This window comes from Ursus maritimus, unplaced genomic scaffold (genome assembly GCF_017311325.1).
Source record: "Ursus maritimus isolate PB19 unplaced genomic scaffold, ASM1731132v1 scaffold_1, whole genome shotgun sequence".
NCBI lineage: Eukaryota > Metazoa > Chordata > Mammalia > Carnivora > Ursidae > Ursus > Ursus maritimus.
In genome coordinates, this window is record NW_024423343.1 from 33,908,148 (window position 1) to 33,921,389 (window position 13,242).

General features: G+C 46.3%; 1 protein-coding gene across 1 annotated transcript in view; it reads right to left on the reverse strand.

Annotated features, from left to right (window-relative positions):
• The window catches only part of LOC103659946 (aldehyde oxidase 2), a 77,975-nt gene that overhangs the window by 46,702 nt on the left and 18,031 nt on the right, over positions 1-13,242 (reverse strand). Inside the window, exons 9-14 of the mRNA XM_040636568.1 lie at positions 10,923-11,015; positions 6,578-6,729; positions 4,988-5,081; positions 2,688-2,797; positions 1,101-1,285; positions 274-451 (exon numbers count right to left, since the gene is read on the reverse strand). Coding sequence (XP_040492502.1) covers positions 274-451; positions 1,101-1,285; positions 2,688-2,797; positions 4,988-5,081; positions 6,578-6,729; positions 10,923-11,015 — 812 coding nt within the window. The remainder of the gene's footprint in view (positions 1-273; positions 452-1,100; positions 1,286-2,687; positions 2,798-4,987; positions 5,082-6,577; positions 6,730-10,922; positions 11,016-13,242) is intronic.

Consider the following 13,242-nt stretch of genomic DNA (forward strand, 5'->3'; position numbering starts at 1 on the left):
TTGAAAAGAAAAGGAAATTGCACACTGCAGGCAGGGGTGCCGTGATGCCCTGCTGCTCAGGGCACGCAGTGAGTGTCTGAGAAATGCAGACAGCCTGGCATCCCGAGCCTCGTGTAGTAGCCCTCCAGGGGGATGGATGGCTGGGAACTGACAAGGCCTGACTCAGAACAGGTGACAGGTAATAGCCCAGGCTGCCCACAAGACAGGTCGCAAAAGGAGTGGAAAAGCTGGGAGCATTTGGCTGCAAGGAGACAGGAACGCCAGAGCACTTACAGGCATAAACTTTACTAGCTTCTTCAGTTCCTGCAGAACTTCTAGGTAGAATTTGAAGAAGAAACTGACCACCAGAGTCCTCTTGAATTCCACTTTCCCCCCTGGAGCCCAGCCTGGGAGGGAGACTTCTTCCAGAAGCAGCCTGCAAGCTTCCTCCAGCATCAGCTCATTCCAGGGCCTGGTGGGGTTGGAGGCAGGGACGGGACGAGTTCAAGGGCAGTTTCAATCTCACAGCATGAGCTAGATATTGGATAGTGACCATTTAGAAAACCCCAGGTCTCCTTTTATGAGTTGGAAGGGAACTTAGAAATCGCCTAACCAAGCCCTTCAGGAAAATCCAGGTACCGAGTGGCCTGAGAGTCATGGCAGGGTGACGATGGGGCCATTTCATTGCGACATGAACCAAGCACGTTCAAGAGCCAGACCATGCTGGAACCAGGCATTAAACAAATAGGTCATTAGGTACAATTCCATAGGAACTGGACAGGCCTTTATTGAGGGAGAAATCGAATGCCCCCGAGCAGCGACAGCAGCAATAGGTGCCCTTGGGCCCCCGGCTGGTGTGGGTCTGCTGGAGTGCCGGTGTGCGTGTGGTCCTGGGCCAGTTTCGTTGTATCCCTCACCCAAGGCGTGGCACCTTGTTAACCAAAGTCAAGTGAGGTTTCATTTATTAGCAAAATTACAGAAAGAACAAGCCGTGGTTCTACAGATAGGAGTTTCCATCTTCCCAGGGCTTTTAACAACATTGGCCAGAGCCAGATTACCACCTTTTTTTTTTTTTTTTTGATGTCAAATTTCACCTTTGGGGTGCAGGGTTCGCTGCTTACCTCCCCACGAGCTGCTGGCAGGATTTCTGTGCACTGACTGTGGCGGCCCCAACCCCTCCGTAGGCGATGCTCAGGTCCTTGATGGTGTCTGTGCCTTCCTTGAGGACGACTCTCATGCCAGCGTTCACATCGGCCAAGGCATTTTGTTGGCACTGAGCCTGTCGGAAGGCTGACACAAATTCCCACTGTGGAGACAAGAACCATTTGGGGTTGTTTGACATGTCAAAGCTAAGAGCATGGTTTCTGCTTCTTGGCGCCACTAATTCATCACTTAGACTCAATCTAAGGGGACACAAAAGACACTCGGCACAAGTAGAGGACAAGTCGGGTGTGTTCCCATTCAAAATGAGAATGGCGTCCTCCCAAAGGCCCAGCCCCAGTGCCCAGGACCCTCAAGGAACACGGACAACCGTGCACTTTTCCCGAGGCCCAGATGCCTGGATCATGTCCATGTGCTCTGCTTCCAGGAGCTCTTCCCTCTAGTCTCCCGCTGCCTCTGTTTTCGTGAGGATAGAGGAGCCCTCCCAGCACAGGTGCTTCTAAGTGCAATTTGCTTACAGTGTCAAACAGACCCACCACATTTCTCGGTTTCTAGAACGACTACGTTTCCACTTTGCAAAGGTCACAAAGGAGTTGACTAGAACTTTCTGACAGTGGACTAGGGAATCTTGTATCAGGAACAAGAGTCAGGAGGGTGATGGCTGTCCCACTGGGCTCTTTGGCACCGTGACTGTGGATGTTTTGAGATGGGGTTAATGGCGATGATCTGTGTCTCAAGTATGTTTCCATCTGTGAGGCCACTGAGGGCGCTGTTCTTGAGTCGGCCTGGTTTTCTGTCTGGGGCCTTTACACAGATGCACATTTGACTAGAACACATCTCAAAGTTTCCATTGCAAAGGAAAAATAAATGAAGGTCACCCATGGCTGAAAACATTACTTAATATAAGACTTCCTGCAATAACCAAGCTAACTCCTGGCTTTTGATCATTGCGTGTGTGTGTGTGTGTGTGTGTGTGTGTGTGTGTGGAATTGCCTCTCTCTGGGGAGACTGTCCTCTTGGATTCAGGTATGGTTTTGGGGAGAGACGGAACATTGAGTGAGGACAGAGGACTCACGCCATAGCCAGCTGGGTGGCCACATCAACCCCAGATATCCTGTGTTAGCAAACATCTGGAGGCCCTCTGTTCCTACGAGCTGTTGGAGTTAGCTAGAGTGGGAAGTGGGGAGGCCCAGGCCCAGCTACCACCTCTTTGTGGGTCAGGCAGAGAAGCTCATTCCATAGTGGGAGAGCTTTAATTTCTGCCTCCCAGAGTTGGTCTGTAGACACAAAGGGGTGTGGAAGCACAACCGCATGCCCTCAGTGGGCCCCACCCCACAGCTGAAACAACAACCCCAAATCCACACCCCAGAGCTGCTTGCCCGAGGGTGTGTGAGGGCTTTAGTGCTGGGCCAGCCCACAGTGGACAGGAAACAGGTTTTCAGGGCAGAGTTATTTTCCTTCCATCTGTTTTCAGATTTCTAAAGATGACTGCATCCAGTTATGAAAAGGGAAAAACAACTCTCAAAAGCAACCAGCAGAATTCTTACCTTTTGAGAGTGAGGGATGTACACAGATTCCAAAATTTCCTCTGGCTTAAGGTCTACACTTGCCAACCCAGCAAGAAAATGTTCGTTTAGAGGAATCTGCCGTGTACCTTCTGTTGAAGAAAATGACATTTCTGCACAGTTGCAACAAGGAATGCCGGAGTATTCTGTACTCTTAAATGTCAGCAGCAAAGAGGAAAAGGGCACCTTCGTCTGGCCTGAGTGAGGCAGCGGTCTGCGTGTGTGAGAGCCCAGGGTTCCCCATTCGTCTGCCCAGGGCATCCGCATGCTCTGTGTGCTGGGGCTCCTGCCACCTCCAAGGCCGGTTAGGCCTGTGCCATTGTCACACTTAGGCAGATGCTGGCTGACTAAACCTAACTCGTTCAGTGATATGATCCAGGTAAGGGCTCAGCTTCGGCAGAGACAGGGCTTACTCCCACTAGTAGCAGAGCTCAAATCATTACATTTGCTTTTTGCTCTTGCTGCTGCTGTTGGATACCTACACGCTTAAAAGGAAGCGAGCAATTCACAAAAACTCGTTTCAGCCCAACTGCTACAATTTAGTGGTCAGAGCAGTTACCTACCTGCCTTCCTCCCCCCATTATAGAAAGTGGTTTGTGGCTGCAGAACAGTGCGATGAGGAGATCAAACCACAGCCCAGAGTCTGAGGTGGGTTCTGTGCCTGACAAAAGCAGCAAGATGCTGACTGTAATGTAGGGGTGGCCCCCAAGGAGGCAGGAGCACCCCAAAGGAGCCCCTCCTGACCTTTGCTGGCCTGTCCTACGCTGGGTCCGCAAGCTCATCTACCAGCCCTGCCGGAGCTAGGCTGCGCTCGGGGTGGAGATGGCTTGGGCAAAGCTGGGAAAACAGAGACTTTAAGCCAAAGGTAACAACCGACACCCCGGCAGAAGAGCACCACTACTAGTAGTGCTAGTACTACTAGCACTACTAGTATTAGTGTAGTAGAAGGGCCAGGCTATCCTTGCTATCCTGAGGCTCCAGAGTCTTGCTGCTTCTTTCCTGGTCTTTGGGGGTCAGGCTGGGGTTGTCTTGGACCACAGGCAGGGAGGACTCAGGAAAATGGCTGACATTGCCAGGCCAGGGTGAGGCAGGCCCCATGCAAAGCTGAATAGGGACATGAGAGCTTTTCCACTGCACAAAGCCTCTCCCAACACTTCCCACCAGTTAGGGATGGGATCATATTAAGGCCCACAAACCCTTTGGGAGGGTTACATGACCTGTGATATATTCCTGGTCAGACACACCCCCAAAGGTCATGTGGGGAGCAGACTGTGATTGCTTCCCTGCACCCTAGCCCCTGGGTCCAGTAGCCCACAGGAAAAGTAAATGGCTGGCCATCCAAGTGGGGTGGACAGAAGGAGTGGGTATGTGATGGGTTGTGGGTGAGGGATGGGGAGGAGTGATCACAGGGAGAAGCAGAGGCCCCGGGGAGGCAGCCTGTTGCAGACAATGGCTCCCATCCCGTGTCTGTCTCTACGCGTGGCCTCAGCTGGGTGGCTGGATGGACTAGACAGGCTGTGTGTTAGATGTCCCGCGCAGCCTGGCACACAGTTAGTGCCCAGTAAAGGGGCGTGTCAGCATCCTTGGAGCAGCGGAGGCACAGAGGGAGATGAGCGTTTCCAGGGAGACAAGGGTAGTTTTGCATGGAATGGCCCCAAGGGAATGATGTTTTCAGCCAGCATGTAAAATTAATCATTCCCTTCCTCTTGTCCCCAGAGGGCCTGTGGTATCTACAGAGTGTCCTCCCTAGACTCGTGGCTTCACACACAGCAACTGAGAGGGGTGGGGTGAAGAGGAGTGGGGAGCAGTCCTCAGGCAGCAGAGAGCCCTCAGCTCAGTCTCTGCACACCACCCTGGCTGTCACACGGCTGTGTTGGGGTGACTGCTGTGTGTGTGGGAGGTGTGGTGCCAGCAGAAAGCACTGGCCACTCCCTCGCATCAGTGTGCCTTCCTCCAGGAGCCCGAATTCCCCATGGTGGACTTTTTTTTTTTTTATTTTAGTTATTTGAGAGAGAGAGAGAGAGAGAGAGAGAGAGACAGCCAGCGAGAGAGGGAACACAAGCAGGGGGAGTGGGAGAGGAAGAAGCAGGCTCCCAGCAGAAGAGCCTGACGTGGGGCTGGGGCTCGATCCCAGAACTCCGGGATCACGCCCTGAGCCGAAGGCAGACGTTTAACGACTGAGCCACCCAGGCGCCCCTCTCCATGGTGGATTAAGAGCCAGAGACCTTAAAAGAAAGATAGAAAATCTTAGGTGCCATTCAGAATGTTCTGCGGTAGCTTACCTTCTGATATCAGATTGAGGGTAGCGTTGCCCACAGCCAAAATTGGATTCAGATCCGAATAGCAGTGCCGGCTTATAATATGTCCCCCTAAGGACTAAGAAGAGATAGTTAACACCTCGGTCATTCTATCCCTCAGATCCTATGCCCCACAGGCACCTGCTTAAGGTCCTCTTGCTGTGAAAGTGTCACAAGGAGTCTTGGTCTTCTTGGCAGAGGGACTCCATTCAGACTGTCTGGGAGGCCCCTCCCACCTGCTACTTTATTGGGAGAGAACTGATTGTAACTATCACTCACACAGCATTCGGTCTGTTCTACCTCTTCACACACATTGACTCACTTCGCTCAACAACCCAGGGAAATTGATACCATTATCCCCATTTTTCAGATGAAGACACTGGGGCACAGAGAAGTTATGAAACTTGAGCCCGGTCTCCCAGCTAGGAAGGGGCAGGACTGGGATTCCAACCCAAGGAGCTGGGCTCCACAGCCCATTCTGAACCACCCGCTGCTCAACCTCGGCCACAGCACAGGTGGCTGTGGTACCTGCTACAGAGCTGCTGTCCCGCATCTAACACTGCCTGCAACATGCCCAACCCAACGTGGGCGTGTGGGGGCTCTGGGCACCTACACCACTAAGAGAGAGCTGCCCTTTTCTTCTTCTGGGATCTGGTCGAGCCTACAGCATCTCAGAACTTGGGAGGGAAATGACTGGCCATCCAGGTCACTGGGCCAGTGACCACCTTAGGTTGCTGTGGTCTGGGCTGGAACATGGGTGAGGACCAGTTCTTGTTTTCACTGAGCTGAAGTTGCCTCCCTGGACTTTGCCCTATCAGTCTTACCTCTACCCTTTGTGATTATATGAAGTCAATCCCATCTGCCCTCATGAGTCTATACACATTTGAAGGCAGTGCTCACGATCCCTCTGACTGTCCCAACCCCCACTATTCCTCTTTCTGACATGGTTTCCAACCCCGCACTCTCCTGCCACCATCTCCTCGCCAGGCTGTTAGGTGTTAGTCAGGGTTCTTGACAGGAGGAATCATAGGAAGAGCTTTCTCAAAGGAAATATATCCTCCCTCGATTCTTCATAGCCCAGGGATTTCTAACACACCATTTGGGAGCATGCCTTTTTTGAAAACCCGTGTCTCTTCTCTTTCTTCTGCAGTCAAAAATAGCCAGACTTTAAAGTGTGACTCTCAGACCTAAGCATTATTCTCCAGCTGCAGTCTGAACAGTATGGAGTAGGGAATGCTACCCTCCTTAGTTTAGGTACTATACCTCTGTTAATGCAGCCTAAAACTGAATTAGGTTCTTTGATAAGACAAATAGTCTCATCATGAAATTAGCAAAACTATGGCCTCCTTTGCCCACCCGCATTGCTACCTGGCTATTATGTTGAACTTGACTTAGAGGCCTCTTTTAAATATATTTTTAATAATGTTTGTTGAATATTAAGTATTTATTTATTGTGCCTGTTGTTTCTATCTGCTGAGACCTTTTTGCATACTGATTCTGCCAGTGCTTATTTCAACACTGCAGTGAGATTAAGAAACAGGTGCAGTGTGTCTCAGATTGGTCCACAGCACGTACTGCCATATTCCGGATCTGCTGGCCCGCCAGACTCCTCAGGTGCTTCAGGAGGGCTCGGTATGTCTGAGTTTTCTCCTCTGGAAGCTCGGAAACTCGCTCAGCCAAAATGTCTTTCACTTGGGCCAGACTGCAGCCAGCACCTATTGTCAGTCCTAGGAAGCAAAATGGTTTTATAGGTGACATGGGAGGAGCAACTGAATTATAATCAGGGTGCCGGGGTGGTCGTGTTCAGCTGGTGTGTTGGCTCTCTACACTGGCTGCACGGAGAACCACTGGGAACTCAAAACCTCACAGATACCTCACTCCCAGATCAATTAAGTTGGAATTTCTGGACATGGGGCTTTTTCAAAGGCTCCCCAGGTAGTTCTGTGCAGCCAGGAGGAGCCCCTGGGCTGGTCTATACTCTTCTTTAGACAAATGCAAGGAAATAGAGGCTAGAAAGTAGGAATGACAGTGACAACTAGCAGGTGGCAGACCCTACTAGAACTTTTCCCTTCCTGACTGACTGTAGTGAAACTTTGCAAAGCTGTTTGTGATTAAGGGGAATAAATCTGGTGGTATTAAAATAATGATGAAGGACTTTTAATCTCCTAGATCATTGTCTATAATCAATAATGCTTTGACTGCCGATTTGCACCTCCACAGGTAGCGTTGATGCTCAAAATCTTTGACAACCTGTTCCAAGAGGGCCGTTCAGAACGAACACAGCTCCTGGAGGAGCTTCCCCAGATATTACGTTGGGCGTTATTGGGTGTGGGGACATTCGGGGTCCCCAGGGAGTGGCCAGGGAAGTGGAAGTGATGGGAGAGCACGCAGGAGGGTTGGGGCAATGCTGTTTGCTACTTGACAAGGAAGTAATTAAAATTAAGAGGTGTTGAATGCACACTTGTGAGTATTGGCAGGCTATTAGCACCAGCTCTGGGGTTTCCCTACAATAGGGATGAAAAGGGTTCAGATCAATCTTTGAAAGTGAAGAAGTCACCCAAACCGTTGGGAGATCACTTAGTCGGCCTTTTAAAATTAATCCTTGACATCCCTGGATTTGTAGGATGAATTGCTCACGTATACAGTCTGATTTGACATCACTTCCAGGGCTGGGTTCTAACTTTAGTTAGCCTGTTTTCATCAGATCGCAGGCTAGGCTTTGTTTTTTTCTCTTGTGGATTAATCTTTTTTTCTTTTTTTAAGATTTTTTTTCTTTTTTTAAGATTTTATTTATTTGACAGAGAGAGACACAGTGAGAGAGGGAACACGAGCAGGGGGAGTGGGAGAGGGAGAAGCAGGCTCCCCACTGAGCAGGGAGCCCGAAGCGGGGCTCGATCCCAGGACCCCAGGATCATGACCTGAGCCGAAGGCAGACGCTTAACGACTGAGCCACCCAGGCGCCCCAACTAGTGGATTAATCTTTGATGAGAATATTTTACCCTCTCACATAGCTTTATCTTTTATCAATATTAAAAATATTAACTTGGCACAGTATTTCTCCCACCCCTACCAACATACCACATAACACATAACATACACGCAGCTTCAATAATCACAGCTAACCTAATTGATTAGGGAAACCACTATCTGTTCCTTATTATCCTTATACGAAGCAAATCTTGCCTAAAGACAACTCAACTTCTTCTCTGCCCTAGAATGTCTCAACCTAGAATCCTCACCCTGTTGCTGCCCAGTGTTTCATAAAAGGCACTCTGTAACATCGGAGTCCATCCCAGACCCATTAATGATGGTTCATTGCTTCCTATCACCACAGGGTCCATTGGAGCTTGGTCTTCAACTTCTGCAAAAATCCTGGCCACACTTTTGCTTTCAGAAGCACTGGGAAGTCCAAGATTGTTTCCTGTCATGCAATTCCTCCCACCCTATTGACCCAGAGCCTTATTAGTAGGGAAGAAGTCAGAAACAAAAAGACATTGTTGTTATTATTACTATTATTATTATTTTAAGGTCAGAAGTGTCGTACAGACCAGCGTGACCATCTCTTATTTGACACAGGTTAAAGAGGGCAGTTCAGCACCAGGGGAGAGTAAAAGGCTGGCTGTCTGCTCTGCTGTATTTCCATTGCTCACATTACCCCCTGACTTTGTGCTAGGCTTCACACGGCTGTACTGAGAAAATTCTATTTACTGTATTCCTATTCATGTTTTATTTCATCCTTGGTCACAAAACCTAGCCTGTGTTCCAATAGAATTGGAAAGAGCTTCGACTTTGAGTCTCAGAATGTGAGTTTTGTTTTGACATCATGTGTTTCAGAGTGCATGGGTCTAGAGGATAAAGAGGTAGGGACTTTCTGGAGCACTTACTATACTAAAGATTTTGAGGGGAAAAGTGTACGCTGCGTCAAACATGTACGTGATTTAGATCAGCATGCAAAATTTAAACAAACATAAGCCTTCACAGAAATTTATTTCCCATGGAGGGGCCCTGGGAAGGGGGAACACACACATCTGGCTCCGATGTACCCCCCCTCCACCAGTGTTGGCATTCTTCTGGGCCTTAGGAAAAATTTAAGAATCTTGGGAAATGTTCCTGAAGGAACATTCTGCCACTAGAGGGTACTCACACTTTAATTTTAAGAAGGCCTGAGGAAGGCGTATAGCTTCCTCAGATTTCAGAATCTGGCTCTACTTTGTTTGCAGATCCAAACTGAGCAGTGCATTCCAACAACCAAGTGGGCAGGCCCCCAGGTGGGCCTGGGGGATGGGGAAAGGCTCATCAAGTAAGGAAAAGAGTTCTCAGTTGGAAATGGGAGATGTGTGGCTTGGTGGCCTGGCTACCAGCCAGTTTGGGGACCTTGGGCAAATCTACTCTTCTTTTGCATCTTGGCTTCCTCATGAGGAATTCCTAAAAATGAGGGATCTGGGTAACCCTGAGGAATCTGAATTGTGCTCTGAAGGGTCCTTTCAGGCACAGACATAAGGGGGGGGTGCTCAGTGATAGTGGGATGGTGAAAAGTCTCCCCTCTCCTTCAAACACAGCAGCTTATTTTCATTTATTTGTTCTGTTTAAGACTTTTTTTTTTTTTTTTTTTTTTTTTTTTTGAGGACAGGGTTGGGGTGATAGAGAAGTCTGAAAACTGGGCTAAATGATAGGTGGAGTGCAGATTAGGGAATGTTTCTCCTGCCTTAACCTCCTGCTTATATTGGTTACCTCTGCTCCCAATCCACCCATTCTACCACTCCCCTTCTCTCCCTTCTGCTCTCACCAAGATTTCAAGTGAATCTAAGCACATTCCCCTTGTTTTCTGAATTATACTCAGGTGTGCTACCTGAGTCATTCCCGAGGCTGGAGCTGCGAAGCCCCAGTGCCAGGCAAAACCAGGAAGGGTCCCTTCCCTGGCAAATGGGTAGGACGATGCCGGGGAAGGGCATGCTTGCCGGTCTGCCGCACAGTCTGACTTTGGCTAATGGCGGTTAGGAGCCAGGAAGGTAGGACTCCTGGATGGCAGTGACACAGCCAAGGCGGGTCCCCTCCCCTGCCTACCATTGATGCCTACAAGCTCACAATGGCCTACAAGTCAGTCTTGACTCAGCTTTCAGTTCAGTCTATCTCCTTGCTGCCTAAGAAAGTCATCATTACTACTGCATCCCAAATTCAAGTTCCTGACCCACTCATTCATTCGTTTTTTCCCATCAATTCACTTGTCAGTCATTGAACAGAGCACTTATATGCATGTGCTTACATGCTAGGGGCTCTGGGGGATGAGGAAAGGAGTAAAATAAGGTTCTTTTTGTCACACCCCACAAGGGTTTGCTGTGCAGCCGAAGTCAAAGTCTTGCATGCTTTCTTCCTACTTTGTGGGTACCACCTTGCCTGATGCAGTAGTATTTGCATGTAGTGGGCCCTGAAGGACGTTGTAAGTGACTGGGGTGCTTGCCTGGGCAGGTCTTTGTCTCATTTTACCTCTTACCACTGTCCACATGAAATAAGTAACACTTGAGTGCCATACAATATTTCTCCTACTTTCTCCTTGCAAACATCCTCCCTCCTAGAAACTGACCATTCAACTGATGGATAATACTAGTTCTCTTGCTGTCTTCCCATCAAAATTACACTGCAAATGTTTTGTCTTTAGGTCACCATGGCATTTTACAGGCAAGAATCCTGCAGGTGACTACAAGGCCTTGAATGATGTCATCTGAATACCTCATATGCTGTGCAAAGCTTTTGATAGTAAGGTTTTATGGTGGGGATATTGTATCACATCAGAAAAATGATGAAGAGTTAGAAATAGGCCAGACAAGACAAATGTGTAAGTAGGTTCCAAGCTCCTTGGCAAGTGTAAGCTTTGTGCAGGGATTGGTTCAGTAACGTTTTACTAAGAATACCAGGAACTCACCATCACTTGTTTTGGATACCATACTGAGCTCAGAAATCCTAGCAGGAGAGAGGAGAATTGGGTAAAAATGTCCTTGAGATTTCATTGCAGGACCTGAAAAGTAAATATGTATATTTTAGAGAGATTTAGGAAAGAGAAAATGCCCTTTTTTGGCATTGAAAATTTCTCATAAAAATATTCAGATACTAATTTAAAAAAAATTTGATAATAAATGTATATAGATGTAAAAGCAGTGGCTATATACCCTGCAAAGTAAATTTATAAGGATGCTCTTCCAGTACATGTATTTACTTATTTTTACATTCATTATATGTATATAAAAATAGAAAACAGAATGGATGGGAGGTTCTTAGAAAGTGCTTACACATTGGAACCAGGATATATATAAGAATTTTCATAATAAGAAACATATAACCTATCAAAACTGAAGCAGGAAGAAATAGAAAATTTGAACAGACCAGTAACTAGCAATTTAAATCCGTAATCAAAAAACTCCCAACAGACAAACGTCTAGGACCAGAGAGGTTCACAGGTGAATTCTACCAAACAAATGTTTTTCTAGATATGTCTCCTGAGGCAAGGGAAATAAAAGCAAAAATAAACTATTGAAACTACATCAAAATAAAAAGTTTCTGCACAGCAAAGGAAACAAACAACAAAACTAAAAGGCAACCTATTGAATGGGAGAAGATATTTGTAAATGACATATCCACTAAAGGGTTGGTATCCAAAATGTGTAAAGAACTTATACAAATCAACAGCCAAAAACCAAATAATCCAATTAAAAATGGACAGAAGACATGAACAGACATTCTCCAAAGAAGACATACAGATGGCTGACAGACACATGACAAGATGCTCAACATCACTCATCATCAGGGAAATGCAAATAAAAACTACAGTGAGATATCACCTTATATCTCTCAGAATGACTAAAATCGAAAACACAAGAAACAACAGGTGTTGGTGAGGATGTGGAAAAAAAGGAACCTTTGTGCACTGTTGGTGGGGATGCAAACTGGTGCAGCCGCTGTGGAAAACAGTGTGGAGGTTCTTTAAAAAGTTAAAAATAGAACAACCCTTCGATCCAGCAATTGCACTACTGAGTACTTACCCCCCAAATACAAAAATACTAATTCAAAAGGATACATGCACCCCTATGTTTATTGCAGCCTTATCTACAATAGCCAAATTACAGAAACAGTCTAAGTGTCTATCAATAGATGAATGGATAAAGAAGATGTGGCATATAGATACGATGGAATATTACTCAGGCATAAAAAATTAACTCCTGTCATTTGCAATGACATGGATGGAGCTAGAGGGTATAATGCTAAGTGAAATAAGTCATTCAGAGAAAGATGAATACTATATAATCTCACTCACATGTGGAATTTAAGAAACAAAACAAATGTGCAACGGCAAAAAAAAAAAAAAAAAAAAAAGGAGAGAGACAACTGATGGTTACCAGAGGGGAGGTGGGTGGGAAGATGGGTGAAATAGGTGATGGGAATTAAAGACTACATTCACCACGATGAGCACTGAGCAACATGTAGAATTGTTGAATCACAATATTGTACACCTGGAACTGATACAACACTGTATGTTGACTATACTGGAATTAAAATAAAAAAGAACAAAAAAAGAATATTCATAATAGCCAAAACTTGGAAAGCACTGCACGTCCTTTAATAGTAGAATGGATGAGCAAATTATACACAGTCACACAATGGAATCTAGCAGCTACCTGCAACACTATGAGTGTATTTCAGGTCAAGAATATTGAACGAACAAAGCAAATAGAAGAAGAGTAATACTGCGTCAGTCTATTTATGTGAAGTTCAAAAATACACTAAAGTAAATGACATCTTGCTTAAAGACGCAAATATACGTGGTAAAATTGTAAAAACAAGAGGGTGACTGACCATCGCCACATTCAGACTAATGAGTGCTTCTGAGAGGAAGGGAAGGAAGGGAATGTGGTTAGGAGGGCTCAAAGGGCTTTCAAAGTTTTTGGTAAAGTTCTCATTGTTAAACTGGGTGTAGGTGATAACTGGGTGTGCACTGTTAGCATACCCATACGTATTTTATAAACTTCTATTATATCTACTCACTATTTAACAAAAACAAAATAAAAAAAGACAAGATAAATTAAATGATAAAAAAAACTCCAATATTTTTTCTCCACATCTCAGGGGGTCATGCTACATACTCCCAGGGTATAGGTACATCCAACTTTGGAGACCATTTTATTATATTATAATACGATATTTGTATTATGCTTTTATATTATTATAATATATACAATTTATATATTATT